This window comes from Sorex araneus, chromosome X (genome assembly GCF_027595985.1).
Source record: "Sorex araneus isolate mSorAra2 chromosome X, mSorAra2.pri, whole genome shotgun sequence".
Classification (NCBI taxonomy): Eukaryota; Metazoa; Chordata; class Mammalia; order Eulipotyphla; family Soricidae; genus Sorex; species Sorex araneus.
The window spans coordinates 338955970-338981607 of NC_073313.1; the positions used below are offsets into that span (position 1 = coordinate 338955970).

General features: G+C 52.9%; 1 protein-coding gene and 1 non-coding gene across 4 annotated transcripts in view; one reads left to right on the top strand and one right to left on the bottom strand.

Annotated features, from left to right (window-relative positions):
* Positions 1-2828: 2828 nt before the first annotated feature.
* The window catches only part of EIPR1 (EARP complex and GARP complex interacting protein 1), a 161761-nt gene continuing 138951 nt past the window's right edge, over positions 2829-25638 (bottom strand). For all 3 annotated transcript variants that reach the window (XM_055121564.1, XM_055121566.1, XM_055121565.1), the window contains 5 exons: positions 21217-21316; positions 9695-9831; positions 6891-7058; positions 5567-5734; positions 2829-3339 (listed from right to left, as the gene is read on the bottom strand). In XM_055121564.1, the coding sequence (XP_054977539.1) occupies positions 3165-3339; positions 5567-5734; positions 6891-7058; positions 9695-9831; positions 21217-21316 (748 nt within the window). In that variant the 3' untranslated portion in view covers positions 2829-3164. The remainder of the gene's footprint in view (positions 3340-5566; positions 5735-6890; positions 7059-9694; positions 9832-21216; positions 21317-25638) is intronic.
* On the top strand, positions 4263-4366 carry LOC129400478 (U6 spliceosomal RNA). Its single transcript, XR_008627713.1, has one exon. It is a non-coding gene; the product is annotated as a U6 spliceosomal RNA (small nuclear RNA).

A 25638-nucleotide genomic window follows, 5' to 3' on the forward strand; every position in this document is an offset into this window, starting at 1 on the left:
CCTTTCTGCTCGCCACCGCCTTGTTCCTCGCCGTCTTGCAGTTCATGTCTTGGGTCAGCTCTGCCTGCTTTCTCTTTTCATGCTCTTCCTCATTTTGTTCTTTTTCTCTTTCTCTCCTTTGGGGTCTCTTTACTCCTCTTCTTTTCTGCAGTCTTCACAGCATCTCCCGTCCAGCCTGTCTGGCGCTCAGGCGGTGGCGAGGAGAGAGAGGCAGGTACTCAGGCCCAGCACAGCAGGTAACCCCTTTCCTGCCCAAACCTTATTTGGAAGTTGCTTCTTTGGAATGCTGTCCTTGCTGGGGCTGCCCTGTCACTCAGTTGCACCCTATCACAACCTGTCCAGTTTTTCTTTCTTGCTCTTTCTTTTTTTTTGGACCACACCCAGCTATGCTCAGGGATCACTCCTGGTGGGTTCAGGGGACCATATCCAGTGCTGGGAATTAGTCGGCCCGGTGCAAGGCAAGACCACTACCCCTGTACAAAGGCTCCACCCCCCCCACCTCATCAGGTGTTTTAAAGCCAGTCCCTAGCCCCCTCCCACACCAAGGCAGCTGCAGGTCTCTCAAAGGGGCAGCAGACTGTGGCCCCTTCCGTGCCTGCACCAGTCTGCCCATGACAGTCCTCGTGTGGCAACCTTGGGGTGCAGGAAAGGGGACCCCTTATCTCCTGCCCCTAACAGGGAGCAGAGGAGAGGGGCACACGGCTCTGGGCATCTGAGCAGCACTCATCAAAAGGGATGGTGCGGGGGTGGGGGGTGAGACATCCCAAAGAGGCCCCTCCAGCTGCTGCTGCAGTGGCACCAGGTGAACAACAAGGGCTGATTAATAACATGCTTCCTGCTTCCCGCCCTGACTAGGGGCCAGGCGCAGGCCAGAGGCCCCTGTGAGCACAGAGCTTAACATTTATCACGTTCCACATTGAGCTGGCAGGATGCCTGATGCCTTCTCCTCAGCCCCGTCCCCTCCCGGACACTGCAGCCCTGCCGGATGAGCATGGAGACTTGTGTACCGCATGAAGCAGCGCTCTCCAAGGTCCTGCTGAGGCCTCGTCCCTCTGACCAGCTCAAGGATGCCCAGAAGCTTTGCTCAGAAACCTGCAGAGGCAACACTGCCACATTCCCTTCGCATAATTGTCATCCTGCCTTCTGCTCAAGGACACAAAAGGTCACTCAGCTGCTTCACGGTGACACATGCAAGAAGGGGAGACCCCAGAGATCTGTACGGAGGGAGATGAGGCACCATCTGGCCTGTGCACTCTCAGCTGATCCTTGCATCAGGAGACTTGATGTCCGAAGATTAAAATCTGGTCATCTGATTGCAAGTGTGTCCTTTGGACTAACACAACTATAGTGTGCTGCAAGTGACACATGGCTCACCATCTACAGTGACTGACTATGTGTGAAAGATGAGGGGCCTTGGGGTCTGCTGACTTCACCTGAGCCCATGCTGCAGTGTTCCCTCCTCAGGGCATCAAGATCACCCCAGCCCATGTGACAATCACCCCTGACGCTGGCTTCTCCTTCCTAAACTGGCTTCCAGTGGGTCCCTGGCCTTCCAAGCATGACCAGAGGGAGGCCATGGACTGTGCCCAGCCCTGTTGGTCCATTTGCTCTGTTCCCCTTCCTCAGGATCCACCACACTCCCCTCCCCATTCAGCTGCTCCCATTAGTTCTCCCCAAGACTCCCCCAGTGAGCCAGCCTTGCCCCCACAGGCACCCTCTGAAGCGGAGCTTCTTAAACTGGGGAGTCATGAACTGAATGTGGGAGATCATAAAAACTGGGGCAATGGTGAAAGGTTTCTGAACATGCAATGACCGAAAGTTAATTAAAAATCAACTGTGTAATCAGTCTGAGGTGTTTCTGGAAGGGCTCGCTCTGCTGCATTTCTTAGGCAAAAAGGCGAGTGGGAAAAGGTCGAGAACCCTTGTAGGTGCCTCCTGAGCACCCCACTCCACTTGGCCTCTGGAACCCCCTCACACAAGACGCTCCTAGCACCTGATTTTAGGGTGGACTTAGCTTCTAGTCTTCTCTGGACTGACACCCTGTGCGGCTTCTTACGCTGAGAACTTGGCACCCCACTTCTGCACGAGAACCACGTGCTCCTGAATCCATATGGGCCGCTCCATGGAGCACATTTCACATACCTCGCACACAACACAAACACGTCACACAGCACATACCTCACACCTCATGTATCTCACATTTGACATTACACGCAAAACACATTTCGTGCAACATACACCTCATGCACCCACAAACCTCACACACCACACACCCTGAAACTCGTGGAGAAAACAAGATCCTCCGGTCCTCCTCTCATCACACCGAAGGCTTCAGATAGACGGCTGATCACACCGTGCGGAACCCACAACACACCTTGCACACAACACAAACACACTTCACACACACACCACATACCTCACACCTCACATATCTCACATTTGGCAGTACACACAAGGCACGTTTCATGCAAGATACACCTCACATACCACCTCACACACCCAACACCCACACACAAGGGGCAGCATGGTTGGTGATTTAGGGTCACCTGCAGGTGGGAGGTTAATAAGTCACAAGTGTAACTTTCGGATGACAAGGAACCATGGCGCTATGCCACCACCAGAACCTGAGTGGAATCTGCATAGGGCGGTACCCAGGGGGCCCCAGTGTTGACAGGAATGTCTCAGTCACAAACACACTCAGGGCTCCCAGACTTACAGCCCGGTCACCCCAAGCACGGACTGTCAGTCAGGTCCGGGACACAGAAGGTCCTACAAGCCCCACAGGCCACAGTGAGGGCACATTTCCTAAAAGCAAGATCAGGAGTCTGTGCAGTGCCACCTTGTCCATTTTATTTCATTTCAAACTTGAAAGCCCAGTTAACATCACGGGACCAGAAAGGCCTGTTGCTGCTCCTGTTTAAGTGAAACCACTCACATCCTTCAAAGGGGAGAGAGGGGCCATTTGGGCAGGCCCCACCCCCATGAAGTGGGCATCCCCGCCTGGCTCGGTCTGCAGAGAGCGGGACCTGCCTGAGGGGTCAGCAGTGCGGTTGGCAGGAGACCCGCCGGTGCCAAAGCACTCCATCAGAAGGCAGCGCCCGGCCTCCCAGGGAGGTATCCGCCTGGCAGACAAGTCTCCTGCCAACACCATCCCAGGGCACCTGTCAGAGCAGGATGTGGTACTTGAGTGCCCGGGGCACCCTGTTGATGACCAGCCTCCCATCGTAACTCAGGGAGGCGAACAGCCAGGGGTCAGCCGAGGACCAGTCCACAGCGTAGACGCTGTCTTCGTGCTCCTCGTAGGTGGCGATGACGCTGTCCTGCGGGGGCTCCTGGCTCCTGCAAAGCAGAGAGGCGCGTGAGTGGCGGGGAGGCGCCGGCGTGGCCAGCAGCAGGGAGGTCCGCTCTCCTGGGCTGCGGGATGAGGGCGGCGCGTGGAGCGGGGGTGTCCTCCCGTGGCCGCGGGGAAGGCCCACCGGCCGGCCTGTACTCGCAGCACCATCGCTCAGGCTGTTTTTAAACAACTCACACTTGACCTTCACCATCAACCGCCGGGGACCACGCGCTCAGCCTCTCTCTCCTGGCTCGGCTGACACCCACCATCCACCCGAGAGTGGGGCCCCTTCGGAACCTGCACATTTCTCCCCATTCCATGGAAGGTTCTGTTCCAGGGACACGCTGCCCCTCGGGGTTCCTGGGTTCTCTGCAGGAGGGACTTCCCACCCCTACACGGAGTGTCCCGTCGGCACTGAACACCGGGCTCCCATCAACTCTAAACCCAGGTGGGGTTCCAGAGCAGACCTGCCAGGGGTCGCCTGTGCCTGGCCACAAATATCACACAAAAATTCCCCTGGGGGACCCATTCTCCTAAGCTTACCAGCGTGAGGGGGAAAACCATGTGCACAGGCCTGCAGGGAGCCGTGAGGACGCCGCGTCTCGGGGTCCTGCCTCCCGACTGGCCAGGCAGCCACAGGCACCCGCTCTGTCCTTCCTAATATGCATCTCTGGGGCCTCCACACAGGACAGGGTGGCCTGCAATCACCCAGAGGCAGCGGGGAGCGCCAGCCCTGCCCTGACAGAGATGGGCATGGACGCTCACTTGGCCCTGAGCAGACTGGCACCGAAGGAGGCCCGGGCCATCAGCCTTAGACCCTGAACACAGGCCCTGTAACTGTGTTTGCCCGTGTTCCAACAGAAAAACAATCATCTCAAGGAGGTGGACACACCAAGAGACGGCCTGTATGGAAAAGGCTCCAAATCCAGTGCTCGCTCCGGCAGCACATATACTAAAATTGGAACGATACAGAGATTAGCATGGCCCCTGGGCAAGGATGGCATGCAAATTCGTGAAGTGTTCTGTGTTAAAAAAAAAAAAAGGGCTGGAGCAATAGCACAGCGGGGAGGGCGTTGTTGCCTTGCACTCGGCCAACCTGGGTTCGATTCCCAGCATCCTACATCCTATATTCCCAGCATCCTTGAGCACTGCCAGGAGTAATTCCTGAGTGCAGAGCCAGGAATAACCCCTGAGCATTGCCGAGTGTGACCCAAAAAGCAAAAAAAAAAAAAAAAAAAAAGGCTCCAAATCCAGCAGTAAATGTCTCCTCATCAAGTCACTTCAGACTAAATTCAGGTGGGCAGAGGGAGAATTCAGAAATGGAGGGTGTAAAGATCTCAAAAGCGGAAGGGGGGCTTGGGGGGGGAACCTAATGATGTCACGGCCCCGGCTGTTTCCCCTCCGGAAGCTGCTTTCCCCTGGAATCCAGAGACGCGGCTGATTCAGGCTCACTCCCAGCAGAGGCGGCGGCTGACACACGCCGAGACGAAGCTGGGGGGAGGGGGGGACTCGAGGCACCTCCATTAGCACCCACACTGCCGAGAGCCGTCCCGGGCACCCCCTGCTTCTGGGCGCCAGAGAGAAACCTCAGTCACGCTCAGCGCGCAGCTGGAGCCCACGCGTCTCTGGGGCAGGAGCTTGGCGATGAGAAGAGAGCGCCCGAGCGGATGCAATTAGCGTCGGAAACTAGAGCAGGGGAGCAAGGCTTTGGAAAACACGCGGCCAAGCGGGGGTCCCTGGCAAGCCGCGCCGGAGGCTCGTTGCGTGTCGAGCCGCGTCTTCGGGTGCAGCAGCTGGCAAGCCCGGGCCTGGGTCGGGGACAGCAGGGGCCAGCCTGCCCGCCAGTGAGCAGTGAGTGCCCAGAGCCAAAAGGGCGACCACTGACTGAGTCACCTGGCTCAGTCCCCTGATAGGGGAGGCCTGGGGGTCGGGAGAAGGGTCCGTGAATGGCAGTACTCATTATTGCTAAAGGGTTCGAGGTGAATGACATCTTTAATGCCTTATGTGCCGCATTCAAGGGGAAGAAAACATGCCAAGACACCAGCAAGGCGGGTGTTTCAGAAACTATCAAGAAGGGGTCAGCGCCCCTAACCCAAGTCCAGCGTCTGCCTTGGCTAAACTCCCGGGCCCTCAGCCGGGCACCAGCCTAGCTCCTACCCGGGTGGGTCCCCTCTCCCTGAGCCCCGTCAGCCCAGAGAAGACTCGTGAGAGGGCGCCGGGCCGCGTCCTTACTTCTCCTCCGGACGCCTGTCCTCTTGGTCGCTCAGGTCGTCGTCGTCCACCAGGTGGCCAAAGGGCTCGGAGGAGATGGAGACCATGTTGGAGAGGATGACCCTGCTGTCACTGCTGCCCGTGAGCACCAGCTGGTCATGGGAGTGGTTGTAGCGGACGTTCCACACCCTGCGGGGAGAGAGGGGCCTCTGAGACACGGGCCCCGCACACGCTCCATCCCTCCGCTGCACAGCCGAGCCACGGGCTGGTCGCAGACAAGCGCCAGGCGGCTCAAAAATCCCCCCCAAACAGATCAACTGTACCACTCAAAATTCCACATGGGCTCTCTCCAATTCTAAAAACAAAACTCGCCAGCAGCAAAGTGTCAATTAGAGATAACCTGCTCAATTAAGCTAAACCCCTAGAGCTGAAACCATGGGGTCCAGCCGGCAGCAAGGGGGCGGGGTTAGAGTCACGGGACCCAGGTGAGCGGGATGGTCCACGTCGCAAGGCAGTCACTGCCCCCACCCCCCACCTCCCTCGGGGCAGCGGGACCACCTGCCAGGACCAAGGAGGACAGGTGTTTCCGAGTCTGTCTAAACAGTACACCAGCGTCCAGGTTCTAGAATTTTCTGGCTGCAGAAAACACAGAGTGATTTGGAGCCCGGAGAGCCGCTGGCCGCAGAGAATAACCTGCTACCATGTGCCTTCCTGACCCAAGCGGCAACTCCCTCCAGCAGTCTGTCAGACCCGCCTCGCTGCTTGCGCGTACACACAAGCACACGCCAACTTTATCTAGAGAGAGACCTGCTGGTCCTCCTCACGCGGCTCTAAGACTCCTCTCCTTCACTTCTTCAGCAGACACTACCAGCATATGGTGAATTTCCAAACACTGGCTAGGGAAGAATGAATGATCCTGGCGCCTTCACATCCCCGTACACACAGCGACTCCTCACTCTGACAGCGGCACAATCCCCAGCGCGTGGTGGATGTCGCTGACTGACTCCGCCAATCCCCTGCTCACGGGCACCTGGCCTGCCTCCAGCTTCCCTCCACTGCAGAGAGGGCCGGGTGAACATCTGCGCACATGCATTTTTGCACACCGTACCAGCACTGTTCCAAAAAGGAAATGGAAACAAATGTTTCTCCTTCTCTTCCTAAGCATTACAAATCACAAACACTCCGACTGGGGATGAGAGCTTCTTTAGGAAAAGAAGAAATCGGGGGTTGATGGGATAATTCACAGCCGCTGCTCATCTGTGCCTTTCTAAACGGGGATGACCAAAATAGACCCCGCCGCCGCCGCCGCCTCCGCCCTCCAGCAGCCAGAGGAAGACGTCCCTACCAGTGTGAGTGCTCCTCTAAGGACTTCACGGGCTCCGTGACGTTCCGCGTGTCCCAGAACTTCACCTTGCAGTCGTCGCCGCAGCTGGCGAGGTAGTACTGCTTATTGGGGTTGAAGTCGAGGTCCCGCACCAGCTGCCCGTGGGCATTCTCAATGCAGTATATCTGGCTGGGGGCGGGGGGGGAGGCAAGAGAAGGCACAGGGTGTGAGCCGGGATCCAGACGGGCACGGCTTGCTAGGGCCCCACAGCTGCCACGGGGGTGAAAGTTTCCTCCGAGGCCCGTCTGCAACCTTCCCACAAGCTGTGGGGGCAGACCTGACGTGGGCTGTCAGAAATGAGTTGGCACCTCGAGAATGAGCGACAGAGGGAATCGTGACGGGCACAGACAAGAATGACGGGGTGGACACATGCTTGAAAGGTACGGTGGGCAAAGCAAAGAGAACAGAGCTGAGGCCGAAAAGCGGCGGCCAGAGCCCTTGGTGGGAGACAGAGAAGAAGGAAGAACAAGCTGGGGACCCCTAGAGACCTGGAAAGAAACAGGATCTGTGAGAGCGGGGCTCATGTTGGTCTCATCATTGCCTCTGCCACAGTCCGGGGCAAAACACTCCCCTCAAAATAGGACACGTGGGCGCAGGCCACCAGGAAGTGCAGGGGGGCTAGTTTGGAATCAGCCACACGGCTATAAATGGTACATGTATGTGCACACATGTGCATTCATAGGCAACTGCCCATATGCTCATGCCAGGCACATGTGTGTGCATGCTTACACACACACACACACACACATACACACACACACACACACACACACATATACACACACACCCTGACTTTCCCTGCTCCGGGTTGCTCTCACAGGGTGGAAAATCAAAATATTTCATCTGTTCCAGCAGTTCCTTCTGATGTCACAAACCCCACAACTGAGTCAAGACCTGCTCTGGCATGCCTGTAGGCCTGTGCTGCCCTCAGTCGGGCATCCCTGTCTGCAGTGTCCACGCCGTTTCCTCCCCAGGGATCAACTTCATCTCTCACATGAAATCTCATTTCTTGACTCTTCACGACATCCATGGGATCACGAAGAGCCGGTGCTGCTCCGTGTCATTATCTCTCAGCCTGCGCCATCCCTGATGTCTTCTCTGAGGAAGCTGCGCTCGAATGCTTCCAGCTCCCACGGCTGCCTGCCTGCTGGACTGTCCAGCCCATAACCACTTGACAATCCTGATCTAGGTCTCCCATCTTTTATTTTTCAAACATCCTAATTTAAAAAAAAAAAAAGGAAATGGTACCCCAAACCAGAGACATCTTCAAAACTGATATAAGCAAATGTATGAAAAAATACAGGTCTAGGGAGACAGTACAGTGAGCAGACTTGTGCCTTATACGCGGCCACCCTGGCTCCCATACCCAGCACCCTGGATGGTCCCCCAAGCATGACCAGGAGTGATCTCTAAGCAGAGTCAAGAGTAAGTTCTAAGCACAACTGAATGTGGATGAAAAAAAAAAAAACACCCAAATGTGGCCTAGTCTTCTGGAAGCGGGTGACAGAATATGGAATGAGTATTCACTGAGGGTTTGCTGCATGCTTTCAAAACACTAGCTTTAACATCAGAGCCCAATCCGCTCAGGAAGAAGCTTTTGAGACACACCCGTTGCGTGAAAGTCAAGGCTATCTGCAAGGGTCAGTGAGCAGAAGCTAGGGTTCCCCTCTGCTTCTCGCCACCCCAAGAGACATTAGGTGTCTCACCAAATCCTGTCTTCTGTCTTTAGTTTGGGTCTATAGTCATTAGCTGAGTTTCTTCTGCCTTTATATAGTGAAATTCTGCACAATCTCTAAAGAACAATGAAAAGAGGATTTCAGATTCTGGTGTTCAGTTTTGACTGTGGGTGGAGGGGGGTCCAAAGCGGTGCATAGGAGGACCAGTGGCCTCTGCGAGGCTGCACCCAGTGATGGGCCCGTGTGGTGCCGGGATTGAACTGGGGTGAACCCCAAGCAAGGCAAGTCCCTTAACCCTGTACCATATCTCTAGGCCCAGATTCTGATTATGAAACTGAACAGATCCTTTGTACAGACACAAGCACGCTGAGGAAGTACCAATTGATTATTTATCATCCCCTGAGTTTTTAGAGGGACCAGAGAACTCGATTTAAAGTTGTGCCCCCACCCTTGAAGGCAACCCAAGTTATTTCGCATCCATCTTTGCAGCTTAGTGATAAATTATGGTGTGCTGAGGGGATAAACTGTATCTTAAAAAAGCTTGCACGGGCTCCCGTTGCCATGGCAACAGATGTGCACACCATCACTCCTTTGCCTATCAAAACCACACCTGGAACGGAAAAATCGCTCTTATTTGTTCCATTAGAACTGCTGGCTGTTGCGTATAATGACTTAAATGACAAACTATGATTACCCGATAGGCACGTATCTGGGAGGCACAGAAATGGTCACAGACAAGGCCAGGGACTTAACCGGGGAGAGACTACAGCTGTCACCGGGGGCTAATCAGGGAGGCCAAGCCTCGGCCGTCCCCATCAAATTTTTGAGGTGTTACAGACACTCGGGCTTAACTTTCAGCCTCAACAGAGGCCACTGAAGGGCTGTCCACACCAGACAGGAAACGCGGGCGAAGGAAGTGAGGAAGTCGGGTTCCATGCACCGCCAGCTCAGGATGGGAGGGAGAGACAAGACGAGGGTCGCAGTGTCCTACGACAGCGGGTGAACACCGCAAGTCTAGGCTGTACCCGGAAGGTGGGCAGGGGCGAGGAGAGGGGGGTCTCCGGGCCAGGGGCGCCCGGCGTCACTCACCTCATGCTGCGCGTGTCCCAGCCTCGGACGGCGGTGTCGTTGGCCGTGGCCACCTGGGTGCAGTTGTGATGTGGGCTCCAGCGTCCCGAGGTGAACTTCAGCTGTCCCTTCCCTTCCAGGGATGCCGAGCTAGCCAGCTGGGACGATGACCACATTTTTCGAGGACGGAGAGAAAAGAAAAGGGAAAACAAACTCACACTCTCTTCATGAAACTTGGGGAAGGAGGCTATCCTGTCCTCACAGCATATTACTGGAGATCATTATTGAAAATAATTAGGCAGCTCTGTCTTTGTTTTCTTCCCTTAAAAGGCAAGAAATGTTCGAACCTTATTAGAACAAACTAAGTGCGGCAAAAAATAGAACGCATATTAATAGACCCTTTATTAAACAGGACTTGCCAGCATGCGGCAGAGATAATCTGCTGAAACTTGAGGCGACAATAGGAAGTAACTCAAACATCTGGCCTCCCCCGCAGACAAGCAGGCGCAATCCACAGGCCGAGTCCTCACAGCAGAAGGCAAGGGTGCCTGGGCCGGGGAAGGCCTGTGGAAACAGCACCCTTCCCCCAACCCTCCAACCCTACCCCCCACCCTGTGCGGATGAGCTCAAAATCCTTTGCCTGGCAGTCAATGAGGCCTCAAAAGACAATGATGAGGAATCCTCCCTGCCCTGAGCAGCTGGGACTGTCTCTGGGAGCCGAACCCTCTGTGCTGCGGAGGCAGAGGTGGGGCTCCCAGGTGCGAGTCTGGTGGTCTGGCCCCTCACACCCCATCCTCACCCACCCTGCTGCCTGCACTCAGGAGCCTCGCTCTGCTTCCATGGTGACTGAGCTGGGGTTTGAGCACCTCTAGGGCAGCATTTCCCCAAGTGGGCGATACCACCACCCCCTGAGGCGGAGGTGGGGGGCTGCTGGAAATCCTTTCTGCTTGTTAAGCAATTTCCCTTCCCACCCCCCCACCCCCCGCCCCAAAAAAGGGGACAGCAAGTCAAGTAAGTTGGGAACGTCGTCTGGTCAACAGGAAGAAAGGGGGCCGCAGCCCTAACTGCGGTGCATGCAACTCCCCCGGCCTCCACCCCCACAGCCCGGGCCCTCTGCACCCGCCTCGCTCTCGGGCTTCTCCACGAGCCGTGCAGCTCAAGGGACAGGCCTGAAGGAGGACGAGGGGCCACTGTGTCGAGGAGGCTCGGAGGTTACCCTCCCGGGCGGGCCCGCCAGCTGGCTGCACCCCTCATCTTCGTCTCCCCACGGGCCGGGAGGCACAGAGCAGAGATGCAGCGTGGGCATCCCTGACACCAGGTGGGCCCTGAACGGCTCTGAGGAGCGGGCAGCCCAGGCAGGCCAAGCAATCCCACCAGAGACTTGAGGGGGGGACAAAAAAAAAAACCAGCCCGTCTCCTCCTCAGGGAGACCGAGAGATTCACAAAACCAATCTCCAGGGCAGCCCTGCTTGAGCTCCAGTGAGAGCAGACTGAGAGCTCCCCCGCCACGCGCCTCCCCTCAGCCAGGGCCAGCCGGCAGCTCTGCAATTTCACGTCTCAAGTTGTCCCAGGAAATCTTTATCCCAAAGAATCAATTTCCCTGCCTTCGGATTCAGTGCGTTCTGCCTGCAGTCTGGCAGACCGAGGCGCTCCCTCCCACACGCGGCCCCTCTCGCGGGGAGTCCTCAGACGAGAAGAACGAGGGTGTGCGGGTGAGGCGGGCCACTGGCTCTGGGGGGTCGGCCAGGGTCAGTCTTCTCAAGCAAAACCTCCAGGCTGGGCCCGAGTTATGCACCCTCCCAGGTTCCCGGGGCGTCCCTCTAGGTGCTTCCCCAGATCCTCTGGGCCTACACTCCCTAAGTATCCCCCCTTTGCTCCCCCATAACCCCACAAGGGGACGTCAAAGCCCATCTCCTTAAGAAAAGTTGGAGCTTCTGTTTCACCAAGTCCCAGTGAGAGGGCTGCCCTGACAGCCTATAGCTTGAGTCCACCTTATCCACCCTCTCCCCCGGTGAGGTGAAAGAGTTATTTCTGGGCCGTGCAAGAATTATTCATGGTGCTCCTGCCAGTGGGGGAGCCGAGCGAGGTACGCCAGTGACTGGGAATAGCCTTGAGAAATGAATCACTGAAACAAAGTGAGAAGAAAAGAACAGGCCCTGGGCTGAGGGCACTAAGGGGTCACAGTCAAGCTGCTGGGGGACAGGGAGGCCCCGGTGCAGCTGTCGTCTGCAGTGGGCCCGCGGGGTGCCGACAATGACACCCCAAAGGGCAGGGCAGAGACGCATCGACAGATTTGGAGAACAGCAGAGCCCCCCCCCCTTTTTTTCCTGCTTTGTTTTTGGTCCACACCTGGCGGTACTCAGCCCTTACTCCCGGCTTTGTATCTCGGGGTGGGCTTCTGGCAGATTCGGGGACCATATGGGATGCTGGAGATTGGACTGGGTCAGCCACATACAGGGCAAGTGTCCGACGTACTACACTATTACTCCGGCCCCCGAGAGAACCTTGATTGGCTGAACTCTGGAACAAAGGAGTCAGACTGGGCTGCATTCCTGAGCACTGGCCCAGGAGTTTGTTGGCAGTTCTGACAGGCAAGGGGGCAGGGCGGGCAGCAGCACCATGCCCAGGGCAAATGCCAGGTAGCAGCATGTGGCAGCACAGTGAAAGAGAATGGGAGACAAGGAGTCTGGGCGAGGGAGCACCCAGAGGAGTCACCCGGGGGCAGAGAGAAGGCCGCCCAGGAGCCGGGACCTTGACACCCGACCCCAGACCCCAGCACCCACAGAGCAGCCTGGGATCTCCAAGCAGAAACCAGACCAAAGGCAGCTCTGCAGAGAGGCCAGTGAGCTCCAGAATCCGGGAGTGTCTCAAGGCCAGGAACAATTTCCACCCCAGAGTCCCCTCAGGGGAGGGGCAATTCCAAGTGGTGCTTAGAATGACGGTTCAGCGGGGCAAGTGCCTGCAGGGACTGGCCAGCCGGGATCCTCAGTGAGGCCACAGAGCACCCCCGGGGGCTGGGAGGACTGTGGGGGAGATGAGGGCGTGAAAATTGGTGGACATGCGTGGATGGACATGGATGGTGGACAAGGCGAGCAGCAAGCTTGCTCTTGCTCTCCTGCATCAGGCTTTGCAACTCAGTTTTTTTTGCCTTTTCTCCCAAGCAGAAGGATCCAGCCTAGGGCCAAGGGTGCCAGTCTACTTCAGCTGGCACGCAGTAAAGGTGTGCCAGGGTCCACGCAAAGGATCTGAACAGCTGGCCAGAGGGAAGGTGGTGTTGAAATCGGGGTGACCAGGGCAGAGGACCATCGCTCCAAGCCACTATCTGGAGTCCCTGGAGGGAAGAAGGGTTGGAAGCATCTCGTGGTCTGGGAACTAAACTTGAAGATAAAAATGCTCAACATAGGGGGGCTAGAAATGTTTTTGTAGGATCCCTGCAGGAAAAAAATCAATGAGCCACCCTACTCCCAAACTTTTCATGGGTGAAACTTCAGTTTCCTGAGAACCCAGCTCTCAAGTGAACAGTCACTGATGATCACTAAAAGTATAATATCTAAAAGCAAACTAAAAGTATATTACAAGCAAGGATGTTTAAAAGTTTAGTATTTTAGAACTAATCGGCATCGAGTGCTCGAATTTTCATGAAGCCAATTCGCTCATCATCCAACTCCTTGGAAAGATGACCGCATCAGGTCAGTTATTAGATGGTGCTTGGTACAGGGCATCAGACAAGCCGGCCAAGAGCCTGTTATGGGGGAAACTCCCTCCTCTTCCTCGGCAGCGAGGAAGAGCTGTGAGCACGAGTGAGCACCGGATGCAGGCCAAGTGCTCCACAGAGCGACTGTCACCCCCGTTCTCTGCCCCTGCATCTTCTTCCATCTCCACGGGGAACCCCTGGAGCAGTTAGCTCGGCCAAGCCAAGCAGTAGCTGCTTCCAAAGAATGGACACGAGCCCAGGGGGAATCCACCAGCTGAGAAACAGCCACGCCCAGGCCCCCCACTTCAGACGAGACACTCAGGCCCAGAGAAGGCAAGAGACTCGCTCTGGGTCACACGGAGAGCAGTGCAGAAACAGGGCCCCACTCCTGCTGTGACCCCACTTCACTCATTCTCGTGCCTGAGACCCGGAAGCACACGGAGACTGTGCAGATGCTCGCTAGGTATGGAAACAGGCGAGGCGAATTTTAATGAAAGGCGGACAGATTTCACCATCAATTTTTGAGGGAGCCCGCACAGTGTAAGCTGTAAGGTTAATCAATCACACTTTTTTGGTTTCCTGGTGACATGGAGACAGAACTCAGCAAGAACTCCAGAGGGTGCAACGCACACGGTAATCTGTTTTTTAGCATGAAAGAGAAATATTCAGGGCTTCCCGGTCCAGAAGGAATGATTAAAGGCACCCCACAAACCTCTGAAACGAGGTTACCGGTGCCAGGATGGGAACAAAGAATGCACCTTCTAATGACAAAATGCTGTGAGTGGCACCATCATTAGCAGTTCACACAGGCAGAAGAGTCTCGGATTTCCGAAGACAAAAGCTTCACTGCCAGCGACCAAGTCCCCTAGGGGTGACAGGGGTGACCAGGTGTGGTGGCAGGAATACCACCGAAGAACACAGCATGGAGCTCACAATAGACTTAAAACACATGCTGATTGCCACCAAGGCTAATGGGGTCTGCCAAGCTGAGGAAGTGCCACCTTCTCACCTTGGAAGGAGGAAAGGGAGAAGTCTTCACAGGGCTGTGGCTTCAGAGCACAAGAGACACAAAGCATCCCTTCAAGGTGAGTGCCAGGGGGCTGGAGCAATAGCACAGCGGGTAGGGTGTGTGACTCGCATGCGGCCGACCCGGGTTCGATTCCCAGCATCCCATATGGTCCCCTGAGCACTGCCGGGGTAATTCCCGAGTGCATAAGGCAGGAGTAACCCCTGTGCATCACTGGGTGTGACCCAAAAAGGGGGGAAAAAAAGGTGAGTGCCAGCCTGCTTACCCGACCCCCAAACTCTGGGAGCAGTGCCTTTATATGCAGGAGCGATGAGCACCACTCCAACTCCGCTTTTGTCTGACCAACTCGACACAGCCCCTCTCCCACCTGTGGGAGAGACACACTGCTTGAGGCTAAGTATATTGAACACATCCTCCTTTTCAATGACTGGCTGAGTAGGGACAGTGGTTGTGTCAGACGAAGTGAAGGAGGAATGTTCAGGGAAGAAAAATCTGTTTATTCTTTGTTGATGGTGTGGGAATCTGGATGTGATAGCGGGAAGTACTGCAGTCACTCTGCAGTCATGAGGCAAGACAGCAGTAAGGTGGATATGGTATAGAGCAGAAACATGCACAGTAGCTGGGCCTTCAGTGATACTGCTGAAACAGTGACTCAAGGACTGTTTCAGTGAAACAAGGTCTCCAACCCTGGAGTCTCCTTGTTTCAGTGCTTGTTACATCAGGTAATCAAGTCTCTTCATTCTTTAGGTTCACTGAAGAGCCTGGCAAGCTCCTGTGGCATATTCAACATGCCAAATACAGTCACAATAACAGGTCTCATTCCCCGGACCCTAAAAAAGAGCCACCAATCTCCTTACTCGGGAAAAACGAGTAAGGAGAGGCTGCTAAAATCTCAGGGCTGGGAAGAATGGAGATGTTACTGGCACCCGCTCGAGTAAATCGATGAACAGGATGACAGTGATACAGTGATTCTTGAGGTCATTTATTGCATCCTGCAACCCAAAGCACCCCATCTGATAGGACACCAATGGTGTGTGTGTGTTGCGGGGGGAGGGGGCGCGGGGAGGAACGTCTCTATAACTTTAGAAACAAGGCTTGCCTCTCCCAATCTGGGAATCCCAGCACTAATTCTCACCAACAACCTCTGAGGGAGAGTCCTGGCTGTGCTTCCTAGAGAGGCCTTACAGCACTTAGGAGTCTTCCGTGCCGGGTTCCACGCTGCCTCAAACTCACTTGCGAGATGGAGAGAACACAGATGCGAGCTGTGGAGAGAGGAGGACTCCAGCGAGCCTCCTAAGGAGCCCTCACAGCACTCAGGACTCTGACCCACCGCAGGAGCCCCCGCGCCCCCCCCCCACCGCTCTCAGGACACAATGGGCAGGAAGAGAAGCAGGATCCAGAGTGGCCTGGGCTCCCCGGGACGGGTCTTGCCACTGAAGCTGTTTCCAGAGCAGGGATGGAGGCGGGGTGGGGTCAGAAGCCCTGGCGGAGAGGTTGCCAAGTGTCTGCCTCCTGCCTCCCATAATGGCCAGGGTCAGAGGAGGGGGCCAGCCTCCTGGGCTCCCTGTGACCTGCAGCCCCCATACCGCTGACTGGTGGGAGGGAGCCCGTGGGAAGAGCCTCATGGAAACCCGGTCTTTCTGCACGCAGGACACCACACAGGGCACTTGGGGCCAGCACCGGCAAGGAAATGGGAGGCCAGCTTTTTGTTTGTGTGTTTGTTTGTTTTCTATTTATTTCAAAGGAACTTTATTTTTGAGAAGAATAGAGCTAAAAATGGTTTCCCCCTTTGATGCTCCAAAATCCAGGCCCTCTGTGCGTGCGCGCGCACGCGCACACACACACACACACACACACACACACACACACACACACACACGCACGGACTCCTCTATAAATGTGGCTTAATCTTGCTCTGTAAAACTTAAAACTGGAAGGTCATGAGGGGAGACAAAATTTTTTCTGATGGAAAGAAACTAGAATATAATAGATGTTTCTATAATACCGAGTAGATGGTATAGCAATCCGGTAGAGGAGATCTAATAGACGTAGATCTTGAATCTCTGAAGGGGGAAAAAGCTATTTGATGGGTGCAAAGATGTAGCTCACTCACTCTTGCTCCCTCCTACTCACTCTCTTCTGCTCTTTGACTCTCTCTGCCTCACTTTCTCGTTCTCCTTTTTCTCTGGTTCTCTTCTCTCTCTTCTCTTAGTCTCCCCCTCTCCCTCCCACTGCCTTGCTCCGTTGCATTCCCGTTCTCACACAGGTTCTCACTCTCTTCTTGCTCCCTCTAACTCTTCTTGCTTGCTCTCATTTGTTCTCTCTCTCACTCTTGACCTCTTGTTCTTTCTCTCTCTCTCTCTCACTGTCGTTCTCCCTCACTCTCTCCCTTACACTCTTGCTTGCTGTCACTCTTTGTCTTACTCTCACTCCCTCTCTCCCACTGACTCTTGCTCTCACTCCTCATTCTGGCTTGCTCTTGCGCTCTTACTTTCTCTCGTTCTTCCTCAATCTCATTCACTCATGCTTGCTCTCCTATTCTCTTTCTTGCCTTGCTCTCATCCTTTCTTGCTTCATTACTTCCGCTCACTCTGGGTTGTTTTCTCTTACTCTCACACACTTTCTCTCGCTCTCACTTCCTTTCTCTCACCCTCTTGCTTTCCTCTCTCATTCTTTCACTCCCTCGCCCAGTTTCAACTCTCTAGCTTGCTCTAGCTTACTTTCTATTACTCTAACACTTTCTCTCATTCTCTTGAGAGAGACATCTCATTCTCTTGTGCTTGCTCTTTCTCTCACGTCCATTTGCTCTCCTGGTCTCTCTCTTGCCAGCACCCTCACTCTCCACGTTCTCTTCTCTCATGCTCTCTCACTCCTGCTCATTCTTGTGTCCCCTCATTCTCTCACTCTCACTCTCTTGCTCTCATTCTCTCACTCTTCTGCTCTGGTTCTCTCTCCCCCCACCTCTGCCCCCTCTCAATGGCAAATGCCCCCTCTGGTGGGGAGGTGTTGATAGTGGGGAAGGGTGTGAATATATTAGGGCACCTTCTCCTGCACCTGCTTAATTCTCCTGCAAAGAATCTTCTAAAATACAAAGTCTATTCAAAGGGAAACAAGCAACCACTGCTCTGCACAGGGCCCTGCTAGGGAGATGATGGAGGCACTGAAAAAACAGGAGACAGGATCAGAACCCATTCCTAGAGCCCTCAGGAGAGGAGTGCTGAGGGACAGGGGCCACCGTGACCACTCCATCGTGTCCATCTCTCCAGAGCACCCAGTGCAAGGGACATGGGGAGTCAGGTCTGCATCCTGAGCCCTGTCACCGCGGAGGTCACAGACTTCCCATCTATGATACAGCAATGAGCACTGTGGACCCCAGACAAGGAAACGGTGCTCCTCTGAGCTGCCTGCCGTGGCTATGCTGCTGGAACACTGGGTCAGCACCATCAGGTTCTGTGCAGGAAGTCCGACACTTTAACACAAGAGCCCGATTCCCAAGCAAGCCTCTGACTCTGTCCCGTGTCACTTCTGGAGAATAAGGAAGAGGAGCGTGAGGTGGATCACAGGGCCCCTGAGTGGGGAGTGACGAGTGACCTGGCCAGGAGAAGCGAGGGCAAAGGGCTCCCGAGCCCACAGATCCTGCCAGCCCTGCAGGGAGCTCAGCCCTCCCTGGGCCTTGTAACCCCCAACGGCGAGCACGTGCTTCCTGTCTCCTGGCCCGCAGTTATCACCTTGGCTGCACCTACCTGCCTGCGGTGACTACCCCTTGCCTGCTTACATGCATCTGATCTTCCCCGGCTATATCTTAGAGCTCTGAGTAGAACATTTCTAACACAATACTATGTCCTTGACGCAGATTCTCTTCCTTCCAAGAGGTGTTCCTGTATGCAAATGCCTGCAGGCCCTGACACCCAGGATTCATCTCGCAGGAGCTCCCACGCTGATGCGCACACAGAAGGAAGCAGGCGGCTGATTCCCACGACAACCTTCCTTCCCACCGCTCCGCTGCCGCCCGCCCCTTGATGGAAGCGAGATTTATTTCCACAGCCAGTGCAGCCGCGAGGACCAGAGATGAATGAGTCCAGATCGAAAGAGGGAGGCACCCCTCTGCCTTCACTGGGGTCTGGACCCCACGCAACACCCCCCCCATTCCACGCCTCCCTTGAGGTCTGCTAATGATTATAAATGGCAAAGAACCTCCAATTTAATTGCAAAAGGTAATGATGCAGTGAGCATAAGATTAGATTCACCGCAGAAGGCAATATCCTCAAACAATAAAAAAAAAAAAAATTGAGGCGCTGGGTGTGAAGATGGCTGGAATCGATAGGAAGGTTTCGGTATTAAATACTACGGCGGAGGGTCACAAAGTGATATTGACAGAACTGCTGACAGAAGATAAAAAAAGGGGGGGAGGGGAGAGAAACTAAATTGGTCTCTGCAGAAAATAAGTTACAGATTAATCACCCTACCATAAAATCATTTTGTGATGACTTAGGGTCTGAAGACATGTGCACAGCTTGATTAGAGGACGCGACTGCCAAGTTGGGGCAAACGGGAGCCCATGGGATCCGAATGCACAGCCCGGGAGGGCCCTGTGCTTCTGGGCCTTCCCTGCTATGCGTGCGGGGCAGTGTTTGGGTGCCTCCACTCGGCGTCGTGGCGAGCCGGGAGGTCAGTGCTCCACCCAAGGGTCTCTCACGCCCGCGGCGAGGCCTTGGCACTGCATCAGAAAGCCTCCTTCGCTCTCTGCTCAAGGCTGGCAGGAGCAGCTACTGAAGTAAGCGGGAGGATGGGGACGGGAGGGGGACTGCCTTCGACTCCGACCCAGATGCCCCGTGGATGCCGCCCAGGAGACAGGGATTATGAAAACATCGCCCCTGAACCTGCAGGGGACCCAGAGGGAAATGATTCTGGGGGTGGGGGAGGGAACTTTAGCTTCCCGATTTTATTTACAATTTTGGGCCGATCTGCACTCTAGTGCATGACAGAGATGCACCTAATTTTTTTAGAATTATGAAAACGGATTCCTCCTCTCCTTAAGTGGGGTTGGCATGCTAGGAAAACAGGCAACTCTCTCTGTCTCGTGGAGAGCCGGGAGACTCCCTTCTCACCAAGGAGCCCGAAAACTTTAACAAAGCACTTCATATTTCGAGTAGTCTGGCTTCTGTGCCACAGATTGATAATGATAAATCACTATTCATGCCATATCTTCCATTCAGGGGATTTATTAATATTGTATGTTACCTTGAAGGAAAAGAGCTAAGTAAGCATGATAGGAACAAATAAATATAAGACGAGACCATCACTGAAGAAATCTGCCCAACAGGGTTTGTTCTCAATTCCTTTTCAACTCATGCAGGGTAACTGGCACTCCCCAGCCCCATACCTAACACACGACAACCCCCCATGCACACACCTTAGGATGTGATGTTGTAATAAGAATCATTTCAAATTTCCTAATTTTTCTCTATAAAGTTGCTTTGACTTTGCTTATAAATGGATAGACATGGAGAGTATCATGCTAAGAAATGAGTCAAAAAGAGAGGGACAGACAGAGAAGGACTACATTCATTTGTGGAGTATAGAATAACTTCACATGAGGCTGACACCCAAGGACAGTAGATACAAGGGCCAGGAGGAGTGCCCCATAGCTGGAAGACTGCTTCCTGAGTGGAGGAGAGGAGGCAGATGGAATAGAGAAGGGATCACTAAGAAAATGATGGCTGGAGGAATCAGTCAGGATGGGAGATGCATGCCGAAAGTAGATAATGGACCAAACATGATGACCTCTCAGTGTCTGTGTTGCAAGCCATAATGCCCAAAGGAGAGCGAGAATATGGGGAATACTGTCTGCTATGGAAGCAGGGGGAGGGTGAGAGAGGAGGGTATACTGGGGATATTGGTGGTGGGGCATGTGCACTGGTGGAGGGATAGGTGTTTGATCATTGTGTGATTGTAACCCAAACATGAAAGCTTGTAACTATCTCACGGTAATTCAATAAAATTTTTTTTAAAAAGTTGTTTTGACATGGACAAATGAAATCAAATGTGAACACATGTGAAAAACACATTTTACTAAAGAAAATTTCAAGGAATAAAATATGGGAAAATGTATACCAATCCAAAAAATATTCACTCTATAGAAAACAAAAGTGTTAAAAGAATGAACAGGTGAAAGCAAAACTGGTTCCAAAGAAAGTGTGTGTAAAAATTAAGCAAGTCTGAGAATGAACCAATGGCCGGTCCTGAGAGACCCAGCTCATGGGGACTGTGCCCTAAAAGCCTGGAGACCCCCTTCCTGACCGCTGAGCTGGGGGCCAGAATGTAGTGACGGTGAATAACTGTTGACTGGAAGACAAGCAATCAGGTCACTGCATCATGGTGACCCTGGCATGGACTTTAAAAGAGGCAACTGATTCCCAGGGATTAGTATTTTATCAATGTTCTCACCAACAAAGGTGATTTCACACAGATACACTTTTAAAATTCTTTCATTAAAAATGAAATAGACTAGAAATAAAAATATATATATATTTTTTTGGTGATCCCATAGTGACTTCTGGACAAATCACAACAATGGGTAGAGTACCGGCAACTTCCAGGTCCCAAGTAATTTCTTTGTACAAGGTGCGTCACACAAGGTGTGACTCCGGAGACGCTGTCACCTGAGTTAGTCTCAGTTTTCAGATGATTTAGTGCATTTCATGATTTTACATTTAGTGTCAGAATGTCTTTATGTATGTGAATCAAGAGGTATAGTCTGAAATCAGCAGAAGATCTTGGTCAGACAGGAACAGCTGTGACCGGGACATCCTTCCCACTTACCACGGCCTGGCTGGAGCTCTCCTGCAAATCCCACAGCAGAATGTGGTTGTCCGCCAAGGAGATGACTTTCTTTCCATCTCCCGTCGGTTCCCACGTGACACTGGGAAAAGGAGAAAGTCCGGCATTAGTAACACCAGCTTTGGAGGGCCAGAGCAACAGTACCAAGGGTAGGGCGTTTGCCCTGCATGTGGCCAACCCAGCTTTGATCCCCAGAGTCCCATATAGTCCCCCAAGCACCACCAAGAGTAATTCCTGAGTGCAGAGCCAGGGGTAACCCCTGACCTCACCGTGTATGGTCCCCAAAGCTAATAATGATAATGATGATGATGATGATGATGATGATGATGATGATGATGATGATGATGATAATAATAAATACCAGCTTTTGAGAGCCCCAGGCTTGTGGCTGACAGCACTCACATGGCATTCAGAAGCATGTAGCGCTACCCCTTCTCTGGCCCACCAGTCACTCTCCATTAACAGCATTCCATGACACGGCCACCACCCTTCTCTCTGCTGTGGACTCAAAGTCCATCTTGCTTCCCCTGCCCCCACTTCACCTGGAGTTAGGAGGCGGAGGCTGAGGTTCAGAGGGGTGCTGAGAGTAAGCTGAGGTCAGGAAGGTGGGCAGGCCCACAGTGGGTCCTTGGCAGGCCTCGGGGCGTGCACACACACGCCTCTCCCCATCTCTGTCTCCATCCGTTTCTCAGTCTCTTTCTTACCCTCCCTGCCTCCCTCTCTAGTTCTCTCTCCGTGCAGAGAACTGAGTCTGTGGATTTGGGACAGGGTGCCCATGTCCCCGGTCACTCTCTCGTCACGTGCCCAGGGACAGTGCCAGCAATGGTGGAGAGCAGAGGGCAGAGCCGAGTGCTGACCAGGAAGAGGTACCTCGGCCCTGCTGTGGCCGCCCAGCATCAGCTCTGCCTGTGCTATAAGGCCACTTTCTCGGGCCTCAGCCAATTCCAGTCATGGTTTCCTGTCACCTGCAGCCCACACTGACACGCATACTTGAGTAACTAACAAAAGATCCTCACTCATAGCATCTCTATGGGAACACCATGAGGACATCAACAATTTTGCAGCTTGGACAGGTGTAGGATAACATAGCCTCAGGTAGTTTAGGTTTATTGGGTTACTCCCGTCACAGTGCTCCCATTCCTCTGTGCTTATTTGTAGCTTCTTTCTTAGTGTTCTGTTGCCTTGTAAATATTGTTTTTCTCTTCTCCTTGAGTCCTTTGCATAGTTTACTCAGAGTCATGTCCTTTTTGTATGGGCACAGGAAGACTTAGCAAATGCTATGCTTTTGTAACCTGGGAGTCATTTTACTCTACATGATATTATTCTCCCAGGTATCTGTTCTCTCGACCTAAGCCTCAGCTGCCCTTACTTCCTAGCACCCCTAAAGCAGGGTCCTTATGAGGGATGCGATGGACCCAGGGCAAGCGGTGAGCTGTGTGCTACCCTGGCATCGAGATGGGCCTGGCCAAAGTGCCTAATGCTTAACCATAAGTTAAGAGCTTGGTCATGGACAAATGCTGTCATGATCCAAACAGTGATAACTAGATTTGGACCCTGCTTGGATGAGGAATGATTAATTTGGCCTGAGTGCTGTAGTTTGAGTCTCTGGCAAGATGTTGCCGGGAGAGCTGCCTTGCAACCCTCAATGTATCTCTTGCTATGTCCATACAAAAATAACTAGTATTAAGATGTGAATAAGTTCTTGGACTAAGGAAAGGAGAAAAATCCTTACGAGGTATTTTACCTGCTGGCCCTCAGGAAGAGCTTTCTTAGGTTGATTTTGCTACCTGGCTGTGTGTAGCCTAGGGGCAAAGGCAAGAGAGAAAAAGAAGGGTGGCAGTAGATCCAGAGAGAGGACAGAGCTGGGAGTGCGGGAGAGGAGAAAGATGGAAGACTGAATAAACGGTAACTAATCAGCAACCAGCTTAGTCCTCGTTCTTCTCTTGCCTGTCCTTGGCCAACAGCCGTCCCGATCCGGCCCATACACAGCAGTTCCAGAGCACCGAACATGGGCAGTGAGACAGAGCCGCCTGGAGAGCCCTCGATTGCACACACCCATTTGGTCGGCGTGTGATAGTTTTTTACAGACAGGAATGTGGGTTTCAGTGTTCCCTGATGAAATTCTTAATGTGCCTGTAGCGGAGAATTTCTTTTCACACAGTCTGGCCTGCGGAAGCACCAGGAGCCGAGTGGAGAGCTGCGCGTCCCTCTCTCCGGAGCAGAACACAATACCGAGTGATTGGGGGCATCCCCGGGCCTCCACCCTCGCACCTTCTTTTCAGGCCTATCAACAGAGCTGTGATTGCTTTTAATCACAACATTAATATAATCCCACACTACAGGCCTGTCTCATTTACAGTGTAGAAACCACACACCGTTCACTCGACAAAAGAACTTTCTGTGTCTTCTGATAATAACAATGAAGACTGAAATGCAGATATTTAGGAATAAAACCTACAGTATCCCCCTCTCTTCGTGCCCCTTCTGCCCCCCCCCCCCAAAAAAAGGCCCGTTCTAGTTTTGAAGAGCTTCCTCAGAGCATGGGGACCAAACCTCTCTTGGTGACCCATTTCTCCCAGGTAAAAAGGCACATGGAGTTCAGATGATGAACCCCCAGGGGAAATGCAAAAGAAAGTCGAAAAATTCACATCCACGCTTCCCGTCTACCTTAGTCTGCTCAAGTTGCCGTAACATGGACCAGAGGCTTAAACCACAGACATGCAATCCTCACAGTTCTGGAGGGTGAGGACCGAGAGCAGGGTGCCATCTGCTCAGGCCTGCCTCGGGCAGACGCCACCTCCAGGCTGCCTCCTCACCTGGCAGAGAGCAGAGAGAAGCTCTCCCCTCAAATCCCTTTCTAGCTGGCACTAAGCCCATCATAAGGTTCCACTGCCACAACCTCATCACCCAAATACCAACGCATCAGAGATTAGGGCCCTGATATAGGAACCGTGGATGGGGGGGGGGGGGGGGGGGAAACTGTTCATAACTACAAACACATCAGGAGCAAGGGATTTCTACTGATTTCTAAGCTTGTCACCAGCACTCACTCATAACGGAAGCCGGTGCCACCCCACAATGCATACAAAAACTGGAATGAGGGGTTTGGCTCAGCTTGTGAAAGACAGCAGAGGCAGTCACTAACAGACACAGTGTTAGCGAGACTACAGACTGAAGTCATTACAGATGCATGGAATCCTTAACAGAATCTCCGGATAGCCAGAGATCTCTGAGTCTCGACAAATCACAGGACGAGAATCAGTCAGTGTACTCCTCCCAACGACTGCTTACCTAACTAGGAAGTGAAGTTGCAGCTCTCAGACCATCTGCATCCTTGTCACGGAGCATTTTTAACAATACATGCATATTTCTTTGGTGCCATGCATACTGGCTGCCATTCCCCCAGTCAGAGTAAAGGTTTTTTGCAAGGCACATCTAGTTAACTGAAAATTTTTTTCATTCTCCACACTGACCAGCAGTATTTGGAGTATATAGCATTCAATACAGGAAACCGTCAAATTACACCCTCATGTTCAAACGATTTTATTCTAGTGCTAATATGGGGAAACAGAAATATCCAGCACACCTTAGAGAAACTTTTTTAAAAGCTAATATGGGTTTTTTTTTTTTTTTGGTTATACATCATTTTACTTAAACTGGCAGTTTCTAAGGGATACTAAGTGAGGATTAGCTCACGGAGTCTAACAAAGGAGTGAAGATTTTCAGGTAAGTGTAGAAATGGCACAGAAAAAAATGAGTCAATTTTCAACATAATGGGAGAACTCATCCACAATAATTGAGTTGGGGAAAGGGGGGCTGAGAAAAAGGAGAGTTGGGGTCCTTGGGAGAGGAAGGTGGATATACCAGTGAAGGATGTGGTTGGAATTATATGCATGCAAAACCAATGTTATTAATATCATAAAACACATACACAATTCACTGCAAATATGCCATCCACCTCAGAAAGAAAGAAAGAAAGAAAGAAAGAAAGAAAGAAAGAAAGAAAGAAAGAAAGAAAGAAAGAAAGAAAGAAAGAAAGAAAGAAAGAAAGAAAGACATTTAAAGGGCTAGAGAGAGAATATAGGAGGCAATGTAGAAAGGCCAGTCCCTGGAGATCAGGACTTGCACAGTCCCCATATTTTCTAGAATTACCTACAAAGTTAAACTCAAGTATGCATTTTAGTACACACACACACACACACACACGTGTGCAGGTGTGCAAAGTGGTCCACTGCATTCTAAAACATCTACGACATTAACAGGAGGATTGTAGGTCACTGCCAGCTATCTTTATACAAATTGAATTTTTCTGACTCCCCTCATTTCTTCATGCTTTGCAAGATACACACACACACACACACACACTCACATACACACACGAATGCACACGCACATTTGCATGAA